The sequence below is a fragment of the Mobula birostris genome, chromosome 22 (assembly GCF_030028105.1).
Source record: "Mobula birostris isolate sMobBir1 chromosome 22, sMobBir1.hap1, whole genome shotgun sequence".
Lineage (NCBI taxonomy): Eukaryota > Metazoa > Chordata > Chondrichthyes > Myliobatiformes > Myliobatidae > Mobula > Mobula birostris.
The window spans coordinates 50,947,900-50,973,672 of NC_092391.1; the positions used below are offsets into that span (position 1 = coordinate 50,947,900).

General features: G+C 41.0%; 1 protein-coding gene across 4 annotated transcripts in view; it reads left to right on the top strand.

Moving 5' to 3' along the window:
* The window catches only part of LOC140186442 (cohesin subunit SA-1-like), a 109,712-nt gene that overhangs the window by 70,546 nt on the left and 13,393 nt on the right, over nucleotides 1-25,773 (top strand). For all 4 annotated transcript variants that reach the window (XM_072240714.1, XM_072240713.1, XM_072240712.1 and 1 more), the window contains 10 exons: nucleotides 2,457-2,527; nucleotides 8,848-8,935; nucleotides 10,826-10,906; nucleotides 15,178-15,270; nucleotides 15,574-15,742; nucleotides 16,140-16,264; nucleotides 19,482-19,583; nucleotides 23,752-23,897; nucleotides 24,444-24,572; nucleotides 24,789-24,988. In XM_072240714.1, coding sequence (XP_072096815.1) covers nucleotides 2,457-2,527; nucleotides 8,848-8,935; nucleotides 10,826-10,906; nucleotides 15,178-15,270; nucleotides 15,574-15,742; nucleotides 16,140-16,264; nucleotides 19,482-19,583; nucleotides 23,752-23,897; nucleotides 24,444-24,572; nucleotides 24,789-24,988 — 1,204 coding nt within the window. The remainder of the gene's footprint in view (nucleotides 1-2,456; nucleotides 2,528-8,847; nucleotides 8,936-10,825; nucleotides 10,907-15,177; nucleotides 15,271-15,573; nucleotides 15,743-16,139; nucleotides 16,265-19,481; nucleotides 19,584-23,751; nucleotides 23,898-24,443; nucleotides 24,573-24,788; nucleotides 24,989-25,773) is intronic.

Sequence of the window (25,773 nt, forward strand, 5' to 3'; positions counted from 1 at the left end):
CAAAACTGAGGATTTTGGGGCCTACTGCTCCGGAGATTCCAGTTACCACACAGTAGCAGCGGCAGCAAAGCAGGCATTTCAGAAGTTTTCCAGATGTTTCTCCGTACTCTCATGTCCGTCCCCATCAAATCAAAATTGTGCACGGTCCCCTACTTGACAGATAACAGATATTCTTCACCAGAGAGGCCGTGCGCGCTGCCGTCGCACCGCCATCTTCTCCAACTTCTTGTTCTTGGGTGTACTTAAGGCACAGCTTGCTAGGTTCTTGATTGGACACAGCAGCAAAGGTTACAGGGAAAAGGCTGGGGAGTGGGGCAGAGGGGGGGGAATGGATGAGCCATGATTGAATAGTGGAGCAGACTCAATGGACCAAATGGCTTAATTCTGCTCCAATGTCTTATGGAGATGGGAATTGCAGCAACAAAAGTCTGATACCTTGATGCTGGAATGTTAGCAGTGGTGTTGGTTTATTCTAACTAAAGTAAGCAGTGCAGGAGGAAAATCACAGGTGAACCCCATGTTACAGTTTGGGTTACAGAATTCATTAAATCACTATCCAAAATTTGGAGATCCAGAAAAAAAATGCACTCAGTGAGTCTGTGGGAGAAATAAAATTAAGTAGATCAACATGAGATTTGGGTTTTTTTTTTCAACTCGTGTTTCTTGCAGCATACACAGATGATGCAGCTTTGTGTTACTTAAAATCGTGATGGGCTATTTTCTAGGAACGCAACCCAACCCCATCCTGTGAGATGGTGATTGCCATTATTTGGATCTACACTAATCATAGATCCAGCTTCAGTTCTAGAATTGAAGGATGGGAAGCAGAGGTGCTGTGTGGGCAGGAGTTGGTGTTAACCTGTACAAGGCTAGTTTTGCGGTGGGATGTTCTATGTGGCATGTAATTAGCTAAAGAAGTTGGTGCAGGGGTCAGGCTGAGTTGATAGTGCTGATAAAGAGATCATAGATGGTTTGGCAGGTGCAGCTCAGGGGGTAAAGCTCTTGGTAAAGCTGGATCTGTCCACAGAGATGCAGGGCAACAGGATTAAATATGGGAGAAGGATCTGGAAAAGCTTGGGTGTGGCCCTTGCTGTGAGGGGACCCTGATTGTGTTATCTGGAGTGTGAGTGGACAAGGTAGTTAACCTAGGCAGAAGGTGTGGAATCCATGATTGGGTTGTGTTGAATTTGATACGCACTCTAGCAGGTTGTTTATGCTCAGTAGAAATTTTCCATTCCCTTTCATCTCATCAACAGAGTGAAAATCAAATTTGATAAAAACATGCTGATGTTGGTAATGTGATATAAAAACAAAATCCAGGATATGCTCAATGTCAGATAGCATCAGGGGAAAGAGTCTTCAATTTCAAACATTGGAACTGGGAGAGAAACAATAAGTTGGTCTTAAGTTCCAGAGGATGGGATGGAATGGATAAAGGAAATACCTCTCTGGATGATGAGACCAGGGTTGCCAGGTGATTCCAATCTTTATGAAACTTGTTAATGGATTCATGAAGGCAGTTAGAGAAAATGAAGTCCTGTTAAAGTTTTGAAATGCAAGTCAGCTGAAACCAAAAAGATTGCAGATTGTCTGGAAATTCCAAGCACATCAGGCAGTGTCTACGTAAATTAGTATTAATGTTACAAATGGTCAACAACTGCAGAAATTGTCATTTCTGATTCAGACAAACAGTCAAATTGTGCTTTCCATTTTTTAACACTAAGTTTTATTACTTCTGTGCTTTTTTTTTTTTTACCCTGTTCTATTTCACAGGGTACTCCTCCAACTTGTCTCCTTTCCTTTCTGGATTTCTGTCTTCCATCCCAGGAGTGGGTTAGTAACCAATATCCATTGTAAGTCCACTGCCTTTCACAACTATCTTAATAATGTTTCTTTCTACCCAGCTCCCTGTTAGAGCTTCGGTATGCTCTCTGTTTCTGTCTTACCTGCTCTGGTGATGGAACTTGCAGCCTAGGTACCTCCTGAAATGCCATATTTTCCTTTTCAGTAACCCTCAACTACATCACATCTATTTCCTGTGCCACCTCCTTCCTAAACACCAATAGGGTTCCAAGAAGTTGTGGTTGCAAGTTCATGGGATATCAAAAGAGGAGGTAGATATCTTTTAAAAAGATTTGGAAAATTCAGGGTTGTGAAGAATTGGCAAAGGAGAGGAATTTTAAGCTTGGAGTAGATCAACCATCAGCATGCTGAATGGCAGTGCAGGCTTGAAGGATGAGGTGACCTACTTCTGTTCATATTTTTTGTGATCCTGTGTTTTAGTCATTGTCATATGTAATTGTGTAGCTCACTGCTAAATTTGTTTCCAAACACTTACCTGAAGTACTTTTAAAATTTTACTGTATTGAATATGCCATGTTGAGAGAGTATTGTGGAGTGCATGACTTCGAGAAATACAATAAGATAGGTGTGACTGATATTGGTCAAATTTTCAGGTCGGAGAAGCTGATGAAGATAACCTGTATACGTTGGCCACATCCCTGAAGAGAATTGCTGTTCTGTACAAGTAAGTGAGGCATTTTGTTAGTATGCAAGTTACTTGTACAGTAACTGCATTAGTGTACATTACTTTTGTAAAAATAAATGAATTGCGACCTAACTGGTTAGTAAAAGAAGTTGAGGATAATATTGGGTCCAAAAGGAGTAATTAAGTTGCAGAATGTATTGCATGTTGGCAGCATGTTAGAATGGGGCAAAAAGGACCAGGTATTGATAGTATGGAAATGGAGTATGGCAGTAAATTTGTAGAGAATATAAATTATATGTAAATGCTTTCTCACATATGTAAAATATAAAAGATAATTAAAGATAAAGATCTGTTGAAGTCAAAAACAGGAATATTTGCAATTGGGAACAAAACTCACAGAGCAATTAAACTAATACTTTGTTTATCTTGATGGAAGAGAACACAAATACCACTCCCGCCCCCCACAAGAAAATCCTATGGCAGTCTATTACGCATGTTTAACGCAAGAAACTAGGGAGAGAGTAGGCCATTCAAGGTCAAGGGAGGGAGTTTATCCTTGGAACCAGAGGAAGTGGCGGCAAGGCAGTGTAGCAGTTAGTGCATTGTTTTACAGTATTCGTGATTACAGATTCACGTCATTGCCTATAAGGAGTTTGTATATTTTATATGTAATTAAGTGGGTTTCCTCTGGGTGCTCAGATTTCCTCATACAATCCAAAGATGTATGATTAGGATTACTGAGTTGTGGGTGTGCTATGGAAACGAAGCATGGTGAAACTCATAGGTTGGCCATCACAATCCTCGCTGATTTGATTCAATACAAACAATGCACTTCACCGAGCAAATCTTTATCCTTTGTCAGGTGGGTAAGGTACTAAGTTGGTATATTGTATCAGTATTGACCTTGGAGAAGAACATGGAGAACAGGGGTGCTGTAAGGGCATGTTAATATCGAGGAGGAGGCACTGCTGGGTTTCTTAAAGAACATTGATGTAAATAAGTCCCCAGGTCTTAATAGGATCGAAAGGACAAGAGAAAAGGATGCTGGTCCTTGACAGGTCTTTGTATTCTCTTTAGCCACTGGTGAAGAGCTGGAAAATAGCAAATTTTGTTCCTTTAAGAAGGGCAGTAAGGATAATCCAGTAAATTACAGGCTGAGTTTTACATCAGTCAAAGGAGAATTATTAGGGAAAGTAAGAATAGGTTCCTCAGCATTTTGTGTGTGTTGCTCTAGATTTCTAGCATCTACAGATGTATCTGTAGTGTATCACTTTTCACTTCTCTGGATTGAACTCCATTTGTTACTTGTCTGCTCATTTCTGCATTCTGCCTATCCCAACAACTTTCTCCAATGTCCGCAATACCACCAACCTTTGTAAAGCTACTAGTTCACCTTTCCACTTCTTCATTTGAGTCTTTTATATATTTTTTAAAAATCCACAGGGAATGGCTCCTGCTGGTTGAAGGGTGTGTGTCTAACACTAATATGGGGGGAGAAAAGGGGGAGAGCAAATGAGACTTCAACCTGTTAGTCTTAAAGGAGACTAACATCTGTTATAAAAGATATAACAAAGCACTTAAAATGAAACTCTGATTAGGCAAGGTCAACATGGATATATGAAAGAGAAATCTTATTCACACTTTGGGAAGACAAATGAAGGTAGGACTTTCAGAGTGAAATGTAAGGCCCTGTTGCAGAATAGAGACTTGGGATACGTGGTTCCTTGAAAGTGACATTGCAGATAGATGGTGGTGAAAAAGGATTTTAACATACTGGCTTTTGTCAGGGTACTGAGTATAGAAGCTGGGATGTTACGTTGCAGTTGTACAAGATGTTGGTAAGCTCACATCAGGAGTACTGTGTTCAGTTTTAGTCACCCTGCTGTAGGAAAGATGCCAATAAGCTGAAAACAGTGCAGAGGAGATTGAGAATCTTGACAGGAGTTGGAACTGAATTATGGAGAGACATTGACCATGTTGGGACTTCTTATTTACTTGAAAAGAATGAAGAATGATCTTAGAGATGTATAAAATTATTAAGGGCATAGATAGGTACAGTCTGTATTTCCAGTGCTGGAGAATCAATAACTAAAGGGCGTGGGTTTTAGGTGAGAGGGGAAAGGCTTGTTAGGAAACTGAGGGGCAATTTTTTCACACAGAATGTCAAAGGATTCAAAGTACATTTATTATCAAAGAAAGTATGAATTATGCAACCTTGAGATTCGTCTACTTACAGGCAGCCCCAAAGAAAGAAATCCGAAAGAACCCTATTTTTTTTTTTAAAAAAAGACCAACACCCAGTGCATAGAGAAAGAGGGGGAAAATGCATCACACAAACAATAAAAGCAAGCAACAGCATTCCAAACCATATTGAGTCCATAGACCTGGAGTAGGCCCATGGTCTCAGTTCATCACAGTGGGGCAAATTGCCATGAAGCTCGCAGACACAAAGCATGTAGCAGTCGGGGCAGTCTCGCCGCCCCAGCACCGTGGAGAGAGGAGTGAACATCACGGAAGAGTGAGCGGAATGAGCCCAACCCTCTCCTCCAGTCCTGACACCTTGCCTTTTCAGTCTTTTTTGGCCATTGTTTAGATCATTCTAACTCTGGATTGTGCACTAGGACCCGGGCCCTGGAGCAGCAATACACTCTGGGCCTAGACCTCACCGCCCAGTCTGAGGCTGTTCTCAAGCTGTCCAAATCAGCTCGGTGCTTAGATCTATCCAACCTCGCTCACGGTCTAGGTGGACAGGCTCTGAAACTCCTGCATCAACTCCTTTCTGATTCGCTCGCTCCAACTCCATCTCTGACAGACACCATCTTGACCATGCATTGATCTCGCGTCTCCTTGATGATACCACGCTCTGACTTTGTACCAGACTCGCAGGGCTCAACGCTCGAGTCAGCTTCGCTTTCACTGGTCTTTCCATTGTTTGTGGTGATAGTTTACTATAATTTGCCACAGAAAAAGTTTTGTTAACAAAGAATTTAGTCATATTTCTTTCCTTTTGAATTACCAGTAAGCTGTCATCCAACTTCAGTAGTGCCATCTTAAACCTGAAGAATATGCTGCCAGAGGAGGTGGTTGAGGGAGGTGCAGTTAAAAAGTATTTTGGGTACATGGGTAGGAAAAGGTTAGAAGGACATGGGCCAAATGTGGGCAATGGGACTAGATAGATGGGAATCTTGGTCGGTACAGCCCAGTTAGGCCATAGGGCCTTTTTACCACGCTGTATGACTAACAATTTAATTGGAGTTTTGCAATAATAACTAGTAGAAGAAATAAAAGAAAGAGTGGTTGTGGTGTATTTGGATTGGAAAAACACCTTTGTTATAGTCGTGCATAAGAGATTAGAATGCAAAATAGGACCATATGGTGTTAGGTTAATACCATAAGACCATGAGATAAGGCAGGATTCGGTCTTTAGACCAAATGAGTCTGCTCCGCCATTTCAACATGGCTGATTCAATTTTCCTCTCAACCCCAGTCTCTTGCTTTCTACCCATATCCCTTCATGCCCTGAACAATCAAGAATCTATCAACTGCTGCCTTTAAGTATAAAGACTTGGCCTCAAGGAATACACAGCAATTCCACAGATCTTACCACTCTCTGGCTAAAGAAATTCCTCTTCACCTCTGTTCTAAAGAACACCCCTCTATTCTGAGGCTGGGTCCTGTGGTCTTAGACCACGTCATTTATTACCCATACCTTTTTCATCCTGGACATCGTAAGGATAAAGCTTCCATGTTCCTCACTTTCTACCCTACCAGTCTCCAGCCAATAGCTCACCCTTCATATTTTATGCCAGGTCTACAAGATTCCACCACGGGAACACATCTTCACTTCTCTTTCAGCATTTCAGAGCTGAAAGTTGAAGAGTGTCATCCCTTGTCTGGTGTTCCATCCCTATTAAACACCTGGTAGGTTTCCTTGCAGCCACAAGAGATGCAGTATCTGTTCTTGTGCATCTTCCCTTCTCACCATCCATTGAGCCAAACTGTCCTTCCAGATAGAACAGCCATTCATTTCCAATCTAGTTAAGTGCATTACTATGGTCTCTATTATGAAGAAACCAATCGCTTTGCACAGCATCAGCGTTCAGACTGCAGGGGTGACCCTGATCTTCCCACCACTTTAATTTTCCATTCCACTCTGACTTGACTGTCTGTAGCCTCCCACACTGGTATAATGAAGTCTGTTATAAGCTTGAGCAACAGCACACCCCCTTTTGTATGGACAGAGCACTCATTTATCTCATTATTTGATGATCCCTAGTACTTATCTTCTTGTCTTGACCAAGCACCCCAACCACAGCCTGGCTTTTACAAAAGATTCTAGATTCCCTTAAATATGAAACAAAGTTATATACCAAAAAAAAAACCTCTAAAATATCGGTGGTGTTCAAGCAAAATTTAGTGAATCTAGGTCCTTCATCACAATTTGTAGAAGATTTTGCATTCAGGCTTGTGTTAAGTTTTACAGAAACATCAGTGAAAATGATGCATTCTGGGGATTGTTTATTGACACAATCTCAGTACAAAACCCCATCCCAATATTAATTGCAAAGTAGTAAGCCACAATTATTGACTAATCTGACAGTGGAGGAATTTATTGCAATCAATGTAGTTTTTCATTGTCCGAGCAAATTTTCATTATCAATATTGGATAAATATTAGTTGATCGGTAAGAGCCTGGGGTTTAGATTTATTAATGGATGATTCGGGTTGACTGAGCCGCTTAGCAGTTTAATGTCAGAATCAAGTCTGTTATCACCGGCATGTAATGTGAAATTTGTTAACTTAGCAGCAGCAGTACATAATCTAGCAGAAAAAAATAATAAATGAAATAAAACAATAAATAAACAAGTAAATCAATTACATATTAAATAGATTTTTTAAAATGTGCAAAAACAGAAATACTGTACAGTAAAAAAAAATGAGATAGTGTCCAAAGCTTTAATGTCCACTTAGGAATTGGATGGCATAGGGGAAGAAGCTGTTCCTGAATTGCTGAGTGTGTGCCTTCAGGCTTCTGTATCTCCTCCTTGATGGTAACTGTGAGAAAAGGGCGTGCCTTGGGTGCTGGAGGTCCTTAATAATGGACGCTGCCTTTCTGAAACACCGCTCCCTAAAGATGTCCTGGGTACTTTGTAGGCTAATGCCCAAGATGGAGCTGACTAGATTTAATGAAGCTTCCTTGTATATTCTTTATATTAAACGTCAGAAGGTATTTGGCAAAGTTCCATATAAGAGGCATTGATCATGTGGATAGTCAGAGGCTTTTTCCCAGGGCTGAAATGGCTAGCATGAGAAGGCATATTTTAAGGTGCTGGAAGTATGTACAGAGGAGATGTCAGGGGTAAGTTTTTTTTTTACGCAGAGAGTGGTGAGTGCATGGAATGCGCTGTCAGTGGTGGAGGTGGAAACGATAGGGTCTTTTTTAAAACTTTATTGTTTTGCCAATAACAGAACAAACTGGATAAAAACATATAGACAGACACAGTCATCATATGTGAAGTAAGATCGGTATTTTAGAATAGAAAAAATAAATAGTGAAATGGGTTAGGAAACGATAGGGTCTTTTAAGAGACTCCCGGATGGATACATGGAGCTTAGAAAAATAGAGGGCTATGGGTAAGCCAAGGTAGTTCTAAGGTAAGAATATGATCGGCACAGCTTTGTGGGCTAAATGTAATTCTACAAATAGAATCCAACGATAGCTACGAACCTATGAAATAAATTAGTTTTTTTCTTCACAGATGACGCTTCTGAGTATTTCTAGCATTCTCTTATGCCATGTCCCATTGTCTTTTTAATGTCACATTTTATATTTTTTTGCAAAGCTTTCAGTACCCCCTAAGTCACTATTCTTTGGGGGTCACTTATTTACCAGAACAATATTGAGGTTAAAGATAGATTTCCATGACTGGCCTTGTGTTTGCTGGAGAATAGAAATTGGACTAGTGATCTGGCTGAGGTGTTAAAGATAATTAAAGAAGTTGACAGATTGAGTAGCATCTTTAAGTATGAAAAATGAAGAAATGCAACTTTAAAATTAGAGCCAGGCTTTACAGGAGCGATGTCAGAAAACACTTTACAGAAGATCTATTGTCATTTGATGTTGTATTTGTTCCCGGCTTTAATTTTTAAACCTGTTTGTGATCAAGGCCTTATCTCCCCTTGGTAAGATCTTCAAAAGTTCAAAAGAAAAGGTTCAAAGGTTCATTTATTATCAAAGTATACATCTCTGAAATTCTTCAATTCTCTGGGTAGCCATGAAAGCAAGAAAGAAAAGAAAGCATCAACCCCCAAATCCCACCTTCCTTCACTGTTGATGTGTTACTTATCTGTCATCGCAGTGCACACGACCTTAGCAAATGGGAACTATTTGACAACTGCTGCCAAATCCTGGAGCGAGGGATTGACACAGGGGAGATACCAGAGCAGGTAAAGCAATCTTCTGGTCAACTAACTTATGAAAGAAAAAGTCTGCTATTTTATTTCTATGTTGCTCCTCTGACAAGACCCTTCAGCCTGTCCACTCCAGAGAAAACAAATGCAGACTGTGTAGTCTGACTTTTAACTGAAACATCATAGTAGGCAACATCCTAGTGAAACTATTCTGCACCTTCTCATTGCATTAAAAAAAATACTTAGGGCACTTAAAATGCACGATTGAATTGGCTAACAGGGATGTGGAATTAAATTGGATTGCTCTTTGATGTCAAGTTTTGATGGATTCAATAGACTGTGTGCCATGAATATTTATAATTCTTACCAATTCAGTGCAGGATCATCCTTCCGTATGAACAGAGTTAGAATGCTTCACAGTACGAAATCAGGAACATGGGTTGTGGATTTAACAGGCAAAAGAAAAGACCAGATTAAGGGGTCATTTTCAAGCTTTAAGATATACAGTAATTGAATCAATTTAGAACCTACATTAAATGACTTGGATGACAACTGAGTTCTCTGACAGAAAACTAGGTAGGAAAATAAGTTGCGAGAACAAAAACACACACTGGTTAGATTTTGAACAAAAGTATGGCACGTGGAATATAATATGGAGTATTGCTATTTTGTTTCAATCGATCATTGACTGGGAGATCTTAATATGCCTTGGCATAAGGCCAAGAAATAAATTACCGAATGGTGATCTAAAATAACGTGAAAACCTTTTCAATTAATTGAGTAGTTGGAATTTGGGAAGCAATTCCACTATTGTCCCTGGCAATAAGGTTACAATCAGACCAGCCATGATCTCTTTGAATAGCGAAGTAGGTTGGCGGAATTGAGTGGCTTATTCCTCATTCATCTGTTTGTATATATTGTAGTATGGTGGATGGTGAAGAAGGTTGTTTAAGGTTACAACAGAATCTAGATCAACTGTGAGAGTTGGCAGAAAGGCAAGGCAGATGCAAGTTAACTCAGACAACTGCATAGTGATGCATTTTGGGAAGTTAAACCAGACACAGTGAATGGCAGGAGCCTGAAGAGTGTTACAGAACAGAAACCTGGGGGTACAAGTGCATAGTTGCTCAACTATGACAGGGTGTTGAAGGTGTATGGTATGGTTGCCTAAATGGATAGGGTACTGCGTTGAATGTCATGTGCAAGATGTTGTTGAGATTGCTCCCGAAATATCGTGCAGTTCTGGTCACCATACTTTTAGAAAGTATGTCATTAAGTAAGAGGTGCAGAAGAGGTTCACTGGCATCATAGAATGGGTAAGCTGAAATTGGTTTCCTTGGAGCAAGGAAGCTGAGAGAGGACCTGATGGAGGTAGGTTCACAAAATCATAGCGGCTAACAGTCCCATGACTCGTTCTCTTTTCTGTTTCTACCCCCCCCCCCCCATAGAGAAATTTAAAACTAGAGGGCAGAAGTTTAAGGTGAGAGGGAAAATTTTAAAGGTACTCGAAGGGGCAAGGTGAAGGTGATGGGTATCTGGAAAGCGCTAAAAGTGGAGGAGACAGATACAATTGCAATCACAAGATGTAGACAGGAAAGGTTTAGACTGATATGGACAAATAGGACTAGTTCAGAGATGCACCTTGGTTGGCATGGACAAGTTTGGCTGAAAGGCCTGTTTCTGTGCTATACTACTGTATGATTGAGAGGTCTATTCCTCAGTGTGTTATCTACTCTTACACAGCAGTTTGGTGGTGTTGGAGTTGTATATTTAGGTTATTGACTAAGGCTTGCTCCATTTAAGTCCCTCACAAAACAACTTGCAAACCACAAACAATGTAGACAAGACTGTATCTGTATATTAGCTAAATCTTATTAAACCATTAATGTTTCTTTCACCTTCCCTTGCATGCAACTCCTCTTTCAGATCATCATTCAAGCTCTGCTATGTGCTCACTTTCATGTCCTCTGGAGACTGGCTGTCATCTCAGAGTATCCGGTAACCAAGGTAATAAGTTGTGCTAGAACCCAGCAGTTGGCAAAAGAGTTCATCAAATTGGAGGCTGAAGGCTCGGTTAAGCTTGTATTGCACCACAGATCAAACAATCAGAACCGGGATGGATTAGGATGATTTGTTCTCGAGAGTCAAGGCAGAGCAGTTATGAAGGGGAGTTTGGTTGAATAATATAAAGGAATCTTTACTCTGCATCTTGTCCATTCTGTACCTGCACTTGGAATGTTCAATTCTATATTGCATAGCTGAAGTTGGAAGGTATTCCATAAGAGATGGGGATAAAATTGGGCCATTCAGCCCATTAGCTCTATTCCTCCATTTCATTGTGGTGGATCCGTTTTCCCTCTCAACCCCATTCTCCTGCTTGCTCTCTGTAAACATTCACGCCCTGACTAATCAAGAACCTATCAACCTCTGCATTAAATACACCCAATGATATCACCTACACAGCCATCTGTGGAAACAAATTCCACAGATTCAGCATCATCCAGTCTAAATGGACATCTTTCTAATAAAAGGCTGTGCCTTCCGGTCCTAGACTACCCTACTAGAGAAAACATCCTCTCCACTTTCACTCTAACTGGGTCTTTCAACATTTAACAGATTTCAGTGAGATTTTCCCCCCAACAGCTCTTCTAAATTCCACCAAGTACAGGACAAGAGCCATTAACTGTTCCTCATATGATAACCCTTCATTCCTGGAATCATTCCCGTGAACCCTCTCCAATGTCAGCATATCCATTCTTAGATAAGGGACCCAAAACTGCTCACAACTCTCCCAAGTAAGGCCTCATCAGTGCCTGCATGAGATCAGGCTAAATGGCCTATAATTTCATTCTTCTGCTTTCCTCCCTTGAAGAGTGAAGTGGTTTTTCAGTCCTCTGGAACAATGCCAGAATCTAGTGATTCTTGAAAGATCATTACCAATTCTTCCGCAATCTCTCCAACCACCTCTTTCAGAACCCTGATGGTGTAGGCCATCAGGTCCAGGTGACTTACAATATCTACCTTCAGACCTTTTGGTTTCCCAAGCACCTTCTCCCTAGTAATAGCAAATTAACTCATCTCTGCCCCCTGACACTCTTGAACATCCAGCATACTGCTAGTGTCTTCCACAGTGAAGATGGATGCATAATACTTATTTAGTTTATCCATCATTTCCTTGTCCCCCATTACTACCTTTCCAGCCATCTAATATCCACTCTCACCTCTCTTTTAATCTTTACACATCTGGTATCCTCTTTGAGAAATCTTATTGCCTAGCTTAGCTTCATATTTCATCTTTTCCCTCCTTATGTCTTTTTTCAGTTACCTTCTGTTGGTTTTTAAAATATTCCCAATCCTCTAACTTCCCACTAAGATTTGTTCTATCATGTGCCCTCTCTTTTGCTTTTGTTGTTTTTGACTTCCCTCTCAGCTACAATTAGGTCATCCTGCCTTTAGAATAGTACTACTTTGGGATGTATCTATTCCACACCACCTGAATTTTTCTCAGAACCTCTAGCTATTGCTGTTCTGCTGTCATCCCTGCTAGTGTCCTTTCAACTTTGGCCAGCAACAGTCCCATGCTTCTGTAATTCCCTTTACTCCACTGTAATACATCTGTCTTTAGTTTCTCCCTCTCAAGTTGTTGGGTGAAGTCTATCATATTATGATCACTGTCTCGTAAGATTCCTTTACCTTAAGCTCCCTAATCATATCCATTTCATTACACAACACCCAATCCAGAATAGACTTTCCCCTAGTGGACTAAAGGGGGACCAACTTTAGTCCACAAGGTGCTCTAAAAAGCCATTCTACATAGGCATTTTACAAATTCTCTTTTGAGATCTAGCACCAACCTGATTTTCCATCTCCTGTTGTAATTTGTTGCCCACCTCCTGGCTACTGTTTGGGGACCTTTTTACCATTGCAGTTTCCTGATGTTGAGCCCACATGGATTCTACATCTTCTGATCCTATGTCACCTCTTTCAGAGGATTTGATTTCATTTTTTACCAACAGAACCACCACTGCCTACCTGCCCTCCCTTCGATACAATGTGAATCCTTGGATGCTAAGCTGCCAACTACGATCTTCTTTCAGCTGTGACTCAGTGATGCCCACAATGTCATTCCTACCAATCAGGAACTGGGCTACAAGATAGCCTACTCTATCCTGTATACTGTGTGCATTCAAATACAACACTTTCAGTCCTGTATTCATCGCCTTTTTTTTTTTTTGTCCCCATTTTACACTGCAATTCATCCCGCTAACAGTAGTTTTGGCCTATCTCATTCCATTATAAGCATTCGTTTCCAATTCAGTGAAAACCTTTCATGTTGATGAGGTTAGAGTTAATTAATATTTTTTGGTCCGCTGCTATCATTGTATATCAACTACTGTATTAAATTGTCCTATTGTATTATTGTCTGCCTCCATAACACCATTTCTATTTTTCTAATATGTTGTTTACATACCTCTACCTAATTGACAACTGTTTTCAACTAATTGAGTCACTCACAAAGACTATTTTCCAGCAAACTGTTTCAATATCACCATTTCTGGCATGTGTACCTCTGCTGATTGTACCTTTCCTCTGTGATTGAAATCATGTAGCTTCAAATCACATAACTTCAATGAACAGACCACTGAAAACTAAATTAAATTCCTTCATTTCCACCCCCATCCTCCTCTCTCCATCTTTGCTAATCCTGTCAAAATCAATACAGTGTAATGAAAACAGCACTGAATCTTCAACTACTTGAAACTTGGAAATGTGAGGAATAATGTAGGTTTATTGAACAATATTTGATGAACTTTTATGCTTATATTTTTGTCTGCCTCTGCTAATACTCTGAATCTTCCTTTTTGCATATCACAGCAAGCCACCTGGCTGTACTATCCTAAAGCAAAATTGTTTTTGGGTGAGCTTTAGAGTAAATAAAGTTCATTTGTATCTAGGCTATCAATACCATGAAAATTAGCTGTGTGCAGCAACAATGCAGTACAAAATGAGGATAAACATAAGTTTATATAAACTTTAACATAATTTATACATAGAAGAATATAGCAAGGACACCGTGCTTGTGGTTATCCTCATCTTGTAGTGTCACTGCAGCAAAAAGCTAATACTTTGTATGTGTACAAAATAAGCAATGATGCCAGTGGCAACATTTTGCAGGCATTTCCCAAGGGAATACTTACTATTCATTTTGATTCATCCCTGAAACATGTTGTAGGGAAGTAGGGTCAGTGTGGCTGGCTGTGACTGACAACAATGAGGAAGATCCAATAGGGAATTCTCAACATGGCTTGCCTGAAGTGGTAGATCATGCAGCCAATTAATTTGTCTATCTTCTTTCAACAGACAGCATGGAGAAAATTTTATTGCCAGAATCATTCCCAAAGACCACTTTCTGAAATGGTCTTTGTGAATGCTAAAGATCGCACAGACACCTTTGCTCATATCATTCCCACATGATTAGAATCCACACAAATATATAACTTCTGCCCCACTCCTCCTTGTGATTACTGGCTTTTCATCAAGATCATCTGTATCAGTGACGGGATCAATAAAATGGCATGATCGCAAAATTCCCTTAGTGTGTTGATATCTTTGATTTGAAGGAAATTAATTAGTTGAGACTCTGGCATTGAGAATTCCCAATATTCACTGCCGTCTGCATGAAGAAAATTTTCCATCAAAGTCCTAAACAGTCTATTCCACAATTATGGCTCAAGTTCTAGACTCCTGGGTCAGGAAAAACATCTCGGCTGTATCTGTCCTGTAAAGTTCTTGCTTTTTTGTGTGTTTTGCTGCAATCTCCTTTTCTTCTAAATATAGTACTTGACCTCAACCATACCTAAAATCAGTCCACCAAATCTTTTTTGTATCTCCTTCTTTGCAAGTCACCGGGGAAAGCTTTGTGTATTCTTAAATGGGTGACTCCCAATTTTGGATTCTCCCATAATTAGAGGAAACCTCCCTATGTCCATATGATCAAGATTCTCATGGGATCTTGAGTTTTGATCAAGTCAGCAGATGTAAGCCTAATCAGTCCAATCTTTCTTCATAAAACAACTTGCCCATCTCAAATATCAGTCCAGCCCTCCTTTGCAGTAAACAGTGCTCGGGTATTGTCTGGAATTGGCTCATCAGCTGATCAAGGATTGAAGGAAGTGCTGTCTAGGATTGTTGTGGTGAGGTGGGAGTTTGGAAGTGCACGCCACGGTGGAAAGAAATTGGGTTATTGTCACTTAATGTGCACTTGATGATCTCCCCAGGAGCAACTCATCAGACTCCGGAAGCAACGGAACACAGTATTCACAGCGTGTCAGCACGGCCTGTCCAACGTCAGCTCAAAAGTGAGAGAACAGGTTAGTGAGTACCAAGGAGAATGTACACTGAAACATCCCCACAACCAATCAACATACTAATCCTGAAAACCCAATGTGTACTGGTTGCGAATTTGGGAGGTGGTTAGATGTGTGGAAAGAGAAAGGTACAGGTGCTGCCTGCTTACAGAATGTTTCCATGTCTCTTCAGTTGGCTCATTCAGAAAGAATAAACTTTGGGGATAGAGCTAGACAGCCCATCTTTCCTGTGTAAATGATTGTCATGTGCCATTTGCATCTGTAACAGAGATCCAAGTTTATTATTAATTCTTTCACTTGCCACAGTCCTTCACCCTGCTGTGTGACCTCCTGGTGATCTTCAGTGCTCAGATGACAAAGGATGGTAATGAAGAACTACAGCCCCTGGTGTTCACAGCAGACATGTCATTGGTGTCTGAGCTGCTGAGCTTCGTCATGGACCATGTGTTTGTGGAATCAGAGGAGGATGGAGATGGTGAGGAGCAATTTCAATTACTCTTCACTACAGAATACTACTTGCCCGTCTGATCTCTCTGGTCCTCTCCACTCTCTGCCCTTGTCCCACTCTATTGATTTTTCCCAATTACACCCAACGTCGGATCTCTTCTCCTTGTTTGCTTCTGTACAGTTCATCTGTGCTTCCTCTATACTGGTTGTACACAACACCTAAAACTGAGCACAGGCCCAAAATATTTTTCAGTTCTTTTTGCTCTCCCCTGCACACACAGAGGCATAAATATTATTTGCCTTATAACTGTTCACGTGGTTTCCCTGGATTTCCCAGAGCTTTGAGTGCAACTGTGTTTTTATCTTGTGTTGTCACAGGGTTGCCCTGAGGTCATAATGCCATGTTTGTTTTTTGTTTGTTTTAGATGAGACAGTAAAGATTGAGATGCTGCATAAGAGGAGAAATTTCCTGGCAGGATTCTGTAAGCTCATTATCTACAACATGGTGGATCTTAGGACTGCAGCTGACATCTTCAAACACTACATGAAGGTAGGGAATTGATAACATCAGGTAAGTGGAAAGAATTTAATATGTGAGATACTAAGAGTTCAAAGACAGCATGTTACCACAAGGTTAAGAGGAAAAGATGTTAGGATTTGAGATCTTTGATTGCTTGATCAAACCTTCAGAACACTTTGTTAACCAAAGGAAACATATCAGGTATAGGAAATTGGTATTAGGCGAGTGTTTTGAGGTTTATAGGAAAGAATTTAAGAAAGGAATTGGGGGGGGGGGGGGAGCCATAAAATAATTAGAGGCAAGAGGATTAGATCCTGAATGGATACTTCTCATTGATATTCACTAGGGAGAAGGATGGGTAAGCTCAATAGTTAAGCAATAGGTATGCTGGTATTCTGAAGGGAGGAAGTGTCAGGAACCTTAATGTTATTTGTTCATTTATTTTGAGATACAGTGCAGATTAGGCCCTTCCAGACCTTTGAGCCCACAACCCCCAATTTAACCCTAAACTAATCATGAGACAATTTATAATAACCAATTAACCTACTAACTGGTACATCTTTGGACTGTGGGAGGAACCCGGAGGACCTGGAGAAAACCCACACATTTCACAGAGAGGATGCCAGGATTGAGCTCCAAACTTCATCATCCTGAGCTATAATTTTGTCAAGCTAACCACCACGCTATGGTGGTGCCTATTACTGGACCATATTTCAATGGATAAATCCCCGAGGCCTGACTATATCTGGAGGTTTTTGCATCAGGCAAGGTGACAGGAGACTGGAGGATAGCTAATGTCATTAGCTGACTGCATGGTAGACTGGTCTGTTAAGTTAAGCCACAAGGGCCTGAGGCCTGTTGGCAAACAAAAACCGCAATCGGCTTGATGATAGGAGGTAGAGGATAATTGCAGAGGTGTGCTTATTTAAACTTCTTGGATGCTGTTGTAGATGGTCTGAACAGTAAGTTATTAGATCAGATTTATTTATCACTTACAGTATAGAAACACATGGTGAAATGTCATTTGCATTTACAACCAACACAACCTAAATGTGTGCTGGGGGTAGCCTGCAGGTTTGCAGACAACATGAAAATCAGTGGAGTTGTAGATAACAGAGGCAGTTGTATCAAAATAGAGTGAGCATGGATAAAATGGAGAATTGTGCAGTTGTAGCAAATGGAGTTTATCCAGATAATTGTGAGGTAATGCACCTTGGGAGGTAAATTTCTGGTAAAAAGGAGAGACAATGGCAAGGACCTTAGGACCTGTGATTTACAGGAGGGGCTTAAAGGTACAAATCATAGCTTATTGAAAGTGGTAACACAGTTAGGTAGAGTAGTCAAGACGGTATTGGTCTGCTTGCCTTCATACATCGCCAGTATTGAGTACATAAGTTGAGGGGACGTGTTGCAGCTGCATGAACATTGTTAGTCTGCATTTAGAGTACTGCACACAGCTTTGGTCACTAGACTACAATGATGGAGCCATAGAGTTACACAACTTGTCCATACCAACCAAGGTGCCTACCTGAGTTGGTTCCAGTGGTCTGCATTTGGCCCATATCCCTCTAAATCTTTCCTACACAAGTACATGTTGAAATGTCTTAAGTGTAATTGTACCTGCCGCTACACCTTCTGGCTGCTTATTCCATATATCTACCTTTTGTGTGTGTGTGGGGGGGTGGATATGTCTCTTTGGACTCCTTTAAATCTTTCTCCTCTCACCTTAAACTTATGCCCTCTACATTTAGACTCTCCTACTCTGCGAATAAGATTGTGACAACACACCATATTCTATGCCAATAATAACAATGGGGTTTAAGATGTCCTTGGAAAAAATGGTACAAGCTTTCAAGCTATGGATTTTTTTTTTTTTTTTTTCCCTGATGAGAAAGGGGAGAAGAAAGAGATACTGCAGGCACCTAGACATTGATTGTGCTGGGCATAGAAGCAGCATGGCGGTTAGTGTGACACTACAGTATTACAGATTAGGGCATCGGAGTTTAATCCCGGCATCTTCTGTAAAAGTCTCTATACATCCTCTCCATAGGTTTTCTCTGGGCCCTCCAGTTTCCTCCTGTAGTCTAAAGATGTACTGGGTAGGTTAATTAGTAATTATCAATTGTCCCGTGATTTGGTTAGGGTTAAATTAGGTTGTTAGGGTTGCTGGGCAGTGCAGCTCAAAGGGTCAGAAGGGCCTATTCTGTTCTATATCTCTAAATAAAATAAAGGAGATGAGCAGGAAAAGTTGTTTGTTTTTTTTACATAGGTAATGGTGACTGGAATTTGCTGCCAGGAGTGGAAATGGAGGCAAATACAGTAGAAGCATTAAAGAAGCTCTCAGACAAGCACATAAATGAGCAGAGAATGGAGAGATATAGATTGTGTGCAGACAGAGGGATTAGATTAATTAGGTGTCTAGCTTTATTACATTGGCACAACATCCCTTGAAGGGCCTTTCCTGTGCCCATAGGTCAATGCTAAAGGGCATTTAGACAAGTACTTGGTATAGGAAGAGCGTAGAGGGATGTGGGCCTAATGCCAGCCAATGGGATAAAGAGTAGATAAGCATAAAAGTCAGCATAGCCAAAGTGGTTTTATGCAGTACTCTGCTATGACTTCCTACTGCTGAACTATAGTGTTGTGGCAGTGAGGCCCACAGTGAGCCTTAGTGTTGTTTGGGTGAAATCTGAATGAACCAAGGCTCGCATTCTTTAGTAAGCTTGGACTGTACTTATTCACTAGCTGGAAACAAAATTTGTGGACCACCTGTGCTTATGGAGTCATGGTAGGAGGGGTTGCTCATATTTTGGTAGGGGTGAGGATGTAGGGAGTTAGCTAGGATTAAGAGACTAGATCTGCATGGGAAGTTGGTGAACAAGGGTACAAGTTGTCCAGGATAATTGGCAGATAGGTTAAAAGTGGGTGAGGGGAAATGCAACAAATGGATTTGAAGAGAAAAAGGCTAAAAATTTCCATTTATTGGTAGGGAATGTAGTGTTGGGTGGATGGAGAGGTGGATTTGGGAGGGGCGGAAGACTGCACTGGGCAGCAGGTGGGGATCTAGAATGTAGTGGAAGATGTTAAGTGGAAAGATTTGCAGATCCTGGTGGGGGGGGTGGGCAGTGGTGGAGGGAGAGCATGGCCAGCTTGTGAATGTGAAGCAAGGAAGCTGGGCAGCTCTGAGCCACTGTACATATAAAAGCACTACTTTGGTAAGGCTACTGAACTCTGCTCTTCATTTCAGTACTACAGTGATTATGGAGACATCATCAAGGAGATGTTGAGCAAGGCCCGGCAGATTGATAAGGTGGAATGTGCCAAGACACTGCTGCTTAGCTTACAGCAGGTGAGTGGATCAGCACAATTACCATGTTATAGTTCAATAAACAGCTATACACTCCACTGAGCAAACCAACCTAATTCTAATCCCATCTCCTTGTACCCCATGTGCCAGAGAATAGACTTGTCGCTGAAAATCACACTATCGTGCAGAGCTCAACCTTTTAAATATACGCAGTACTGTCCAAAGGTCTAAGGCAAGATTTAGACTATTGGACAGTACTGTACTTGTTAAAGTGGAGTGGAGAGCAAGTTTGTAAATCTGGCTGGAGCAAACGACGTTGGGAATGGTGAAGGTGGAGTGCCACGGGAGGGGTGTGGGACAGGTGGCAGTGGACAAGTGCCAGGGTGGCGTGTGTGCAGACATACCCAGCCCTGAGACACCAGGCAAGATCATTTGATAACAAACAATTGGTTTATTAATCATTACAGAATGCCTCTCTGGTGCTTCCGGCTCCCTCCCCTCTCCTTTCTCCTTTTTCTAATCATGATTCTCTCCCTGACCCTTTCCCACTCTCAGTCCACAATCAAGACATATCAGAATTGGGTTTATCATCACTTGCATGTCATGAAATTTGTTTTTGTGGGAGCAGGACTGTGCACAAGACTTAGGCACCCCGTGTGTGTGTGTGTGTATGTGTATATATATATATATAATGTGTGTGTGTATATGTATGTATATATTTATGTGTATGTGCACTGAAACAGGTCCTTCAACTGATCACGTCCATGCTGACTTTTTTGTCCATCTGTACTAATCCCATTTCCCAGCATTGGAACCATATCCTTGTATGCCTTGCCCATTTAAGTGTCTGCTGAATACCTCTTTTAAAAAAAAAAATAATTTTATCTATTCCACTACCTTCTCTTGTAGCATGCCTAGATATCCACCACTTAAATTTACCCCTCAGGTCCCCTTTAAAACTTCTCATCTTAAACCCATGCCTTTTTTTTAAAAATCCTACCATGGAAAGAAGGTTTGTACACTCTAGCTGTCGAATCAGAAACAAGAAAATCTGCAGCTGGAAATCAGTGATACACACAAAATGCTGGAGTAACTCAGCAGGCCAGGCAGCATCTATAGAAAAGAGTAAGCAGTCGACATTTTGGGCTGAGACCTGATGAATCTCTTCACATAATTAAAGTTGTCCAATCCAAGTGAATCTTCTCTGCACTTCAAGTGTGGTCTAACCAGTGTTTTGTAAAATTACAGTATAACATCCCAACCATTTATATCTTAAGCCCTGATCCATGAAGGCAACTGTGGACTTGGACTCTAAGTTCATCTACATTCCTTAGCACCATATCATATATGTATAATTCTACTCTTACCTGACTTCCCAGGATGCGTTACTTGCACTTGCCAGGATTGATGTTGGGACCGCTGCTTCTCATGTTATATGCCAATGATTTGGGTGACAGAATTAATGGCTTTGTGGCCATGTTTGCAGATGATACCAAGATAGGTGAAGGGGCAGGTACTGTTAAGGAAACAGGTAGTCTGCAGAAGATTTAGACACATTAAGAGAATGGACAAAGAAATGGCAAATGAAACATAGTGTAGGGAAGTGTATGATCATGCACTTTGGTAGAAGGAATAAAGGCATAACCTATTTTCTAAATGGGGGAAAAATCCAAAAATCAGAGGTGCAAAGGGACTTCGAGTCCTCATGCAGGATTCCCTAAAGCTTACTTGCGGATTGAGTCAGTGGTACGTAAGGCAAATGCAATATTAGCATTAATTTCAAGAAGACTAGAATATAATGCTGAGGCAATGGTGAGGCCTCACTTGTTGTATTACAAGCAGTTTTGGGCCTCTTATCTGAAAAAAGATTTGCTGGCATTGAAGAGTCCAGAGGCGGTTCATGAGAATGATTCTGGGAATGAAAAGGTTAACATATGAGGAGCATTTGAAGCTCTGGGCCTGTACTCGCTGGGATTTAGAAGAATGATGTAAGTTCTCATTGAAATCTCATTAAAACAGAGATTAGGGGGAATTTCTTTAGCCAGATGGTGGTGAATCTGGAATTCATTGGCTCAGATGGCTGTGGAAGCCAAGTCATTGGGTATGTTTAAAGTAGAAAAAAAGTTCTTGGTTAGTCAAGGTGTCGAAGGTTATTGGGAGAAGGCAGGAAAATGGGATTGAGATAATAAACCTGCTATGATTAAATGGCAGAGCAGACTTGATGGGCTGGATGGCATAATTCTACTCCAATGTCTTATGGTCTAACTAAAAACAGGACAGGCCCATCAAGAAAAGTATATGGTGACACTTGAAAAGCAGATTAGGAGGAAAAGTGGTGAAAAGATATCACTAGCAAACAGGAATAGGGTAAATCTGAAGCTTTTACTTTCGACAAAGGAATGAAAGACGAGCCCACTGGGAACAGTGGGCATTGTAGAGCTAGAAGCCTAGGTGAGGTCTTCAAAGAACACTTTTCATCAGTATTCTCAAAGGAAACTGACTTTTTTGTTGTATTCAGCAAAAAGTAAGTTGAAATTCTAGTGCAAGTCACTGTAAATAGAGGTACTCGGTGGTTTAGGCATCTTAAAGATGGAGGGTTAAAATAGATGTGGGAGTGGCATTGCTAATCAGGGATAGTGACACAGCTGCAGAATGGGAAGATGTCGTGGGGGTGGATCAGTGTGAGTGGAAGTCAGAAACAGCAATCACACTATTGGGACTATTCTATTGAATCCCCCAGTAGCAACCTTTGGAGGCAGATTTTGGAAAGATACAAAAAATAGAAGGGTCAATATCATAGGTCATTTCAACTTCTCTAATTTTGATTGGCATCTCTGTAGTGAAAAGGGTTTAAAAGGGATGAAATTTGGTGTCCGGAAAGAATTACTAACACGATACGTAGACAGGCTGACTTGAGGAGAGCCCATGCTGGATCTGATGCTTGGCAATGAAACAGATCTGGTGTCAGATCTCACAATTGGTGAGCATTTTGGAGACAGTGCCCACAATTCCCTGACCTTTCCCATAGCCTTGGAGAGGGAGCAGGCAGTATGGGAAAGTCTTTAATTGGGGAAGAGAAAATTATAATGATGTTACGCAGGAACTAGGGAGCATAAGTTGGGAACGCTGTACTCAGAAATGTGAAGATTGTTTAGGGAGCAGTTGCATTGGGTTCTGGATATGTTTGTCCCATTGAGACAGGAAAAGGGGGGTAGGGTGAAGGAACCATGGTTGACAATATGAACCATCTCTTGTCAAGAGAAAGAAAGAAGCTTAAGGTTTAGGAACACAGCATATTAGGAACATAAGTTAAAGTTAGCAAGTCCAGTAGACAGGGCAGGGAGTGAGGAGGGTTTTTAATGCACTAAACTGCAATTAAATTTAATGAATGAAGCTCAACTGTAAAACAGATGAGCCCTGGGCATGGATCAGCACATGGGCCTGAAGTATTGTAGCTGTTACACAAGTATGGTTGATGGGCAGGACTGGTAGGTAGCTCAAAGTTCCAGGATACAAATACTTTTGGTGTGATAAAAGTGGAGGTTAGTCATGAGATGGAGCTGCATTATTGATTAGGGAGAAGATCATGACAATACTAGTTCTCAGGTTTCAACAGATTCTCATGGTGAATTTCATTGGATTAAAATCACTAGATGGTAAAGTTATGGTAGAATGTCTAATATTTCTTGAACTGGAAAATGTTTTGATTGGTGAAATGGATTGTAGCTTTTGATGTAAACTTCTGCAAACATTTAAAGAAAAATGCAGAACAGCAGTTTGGGAGCAGTACAGGGTTACGAGACCAGCAAGGAAGTTGATTTGTGATTTGATTTGAAGCTCTGAGTTGAGCTGGAAATGAATATGACTTCAAAGCGCTAATTATGGGGAGAAGGATTAGCCTGAGTAGGTGTTTCTGTGAATGGACCTTTCTGTGCTTGGCAGTTCAAGATATGGGATGTTGCTGTTTAAAAATGGCATCTGCTCTGACACTGATACAGCCTGCAATAACTCTTACTTTGGACCACATTGCAGGGACCGCTAGAATAATCTCTGAATTACAGTTCCACATGCTCTTTAGCCATACATTCATTCCACATGATGAAATGATTGCATGGCTAAGGAGGGGTACCAGGTTTACTCCTCAAATAAAGGAATTATTTTGTTTACTGCATTTTTATGTTGACTGTGTTATGTTCTTATTCCCCTCCAGTTATTTAATGAACTTCTACAAGATCAAGAATACGCTAATCGTTCTTCTGTGGCTTTCAGTGCCATTAAAGACCTGGGTAGGAGGTTTGCCCTAACATTCGGCATGGACCTGATGAAGAGCAGACAATCAGTTGTATCTCTACACTTGTAAGTATGGAGTTTGCCTCTGAATCACCCGATGGAAGTGGTGGGGAGGCGGTTGAACCAGCAACAGAATCTGTGAATGTAGGGGAGTTGGTTAAATATGGAGTGTTGGAGATTTTTGGGTAAGGATTGGATTCTAGTGGTGGGGGCGGGGTAGGTGGTTTTTATGTTTGTTTTTTGGAAAGTGGGAAGTTGTGATGGGTAATCCTTTTGGGTACCAAGTGTTTTTTTTTTAGGTACAAGATACTTCTGGAGCTCTCAAGCAGTTGCCCAGCTTCACCCAAATTAGAAACAATAGGAAAACGTTGCTTCACAGGCCACAGGCTTTTAATGTATAAAAGAAAGAATAACTTTATGAATATCTTTGCGTCTTCAGTTTTTATATTATTTTGTATTTTTAGATTTCTGATTTATTTCATTAGGTATTTTAGTATTAATGTATTTAATGCTTTGTTCTTTGGGTCCAGTTTATTTTTTATCTTGTGTGACTTGCATGTTTTTGAGTGCTGTATAATGATCAATTCCTTTGATCTCAATCTGCTTCTCCAGGGATGGAATAAAGTTTGCCTTTCGGCAGCATCAACATAGTGGTTTGGAATCTTCCCCATTAAACCTGCCGTTTCTTGAAATTCTAAGTGAATTCTCGTGCAAGCTTTTGCGACAGGACAAAAAAGCTGTGTGAGTGAGCGTGGGGCTGACTGGCTGGGGAATGGGATGGTGATTAATGCTCTTGGGGCTGGGGTTTGGTCTTCTGTCTGTGCACTAATAATGTGGAACTGGTTCTAACATTGTCCTACTGAGTTGCTGTTGTAAGTCTCAGAGGCCTTTGTTGTGTTAAATTTGTGTTAGCGTGTCCTGATGGAGCTGCTGTTGAATCTGTCATTGGTTTTGCAGGCTTGCCTACCTGGACAAGAACTTCCCAGCTCCTCTCAATACTGCCTCAGAAGTGTGGCTCCCACTGGTGATGTACCGCAAGTCGTTGCTTGCACGAGGTGATGATGACACCATGTCCATTATTAGTGGTAAGACAGGGAGCATACGCAACAAAAGAGCACCTACAACTTCAGCCAAGAGAAGACGAATGGACGGTACAGGTGAGAGGATCATTGGCATTGAAGGGACACTGCATTCAGAACTGGTGGTCATTGGAGGTGGGTGGAAATTACCAGCTTGGGTAGGATGTGGTTGGTATAGGGTGTGTAGAACAAGAGGCTGGGATGTGATTGGTCAGTGCAATCAGTCGTTTCCTTCGTTCTGCATCACTTCCAGATCTGTGCTGCTGTGTAGGAAAACAGAATGTTGGAAATAATCAGCACATTGCGCAGCACCTGTTGTAGAAAGACAAACTAGGTTAAAATTTTAGTAACAATCAGGCGAAGAGTGGTGAAAACAAGGCAAATGTCTGTGGAGGGATAGAATATAATTCTCTTCCATTCTAGGCTTGTCAATCATAGCTTATCTGTCTGAAAATTTAAAAAGGTACGGAGAAGAGAAAGGAAAGGTAATGCAAATGCTAGAAATCTAAAATGTTATGGAAACTAATCTGTGTTTGACCTCTACCACTGCTGCAATGAAGACCAACATTTGACACAATAGCATCTCATTCTGACTCGGGTCATTGCCACCCTCAGGATGCAACCTTTCCAATTGTTTCAAAACTAGCCTCTTCTCATGAGAAGTCATCAACCCATAGAGTTTATGGTGTTTTTTTTTATCAGCAGGTGCTTCCTGAACTGCTGAATGTCGCCAACATTTATGGTATTTTGCATCTTGGTTGCAGCATTTTCTTTTGGCCTTTACGCTGCATAAACCAAACTCTGATAGGGTGACCAATTTGCAGAGTTCCTGTGTTCAGTCAAGGGAACAGTCCTGTGCTTCC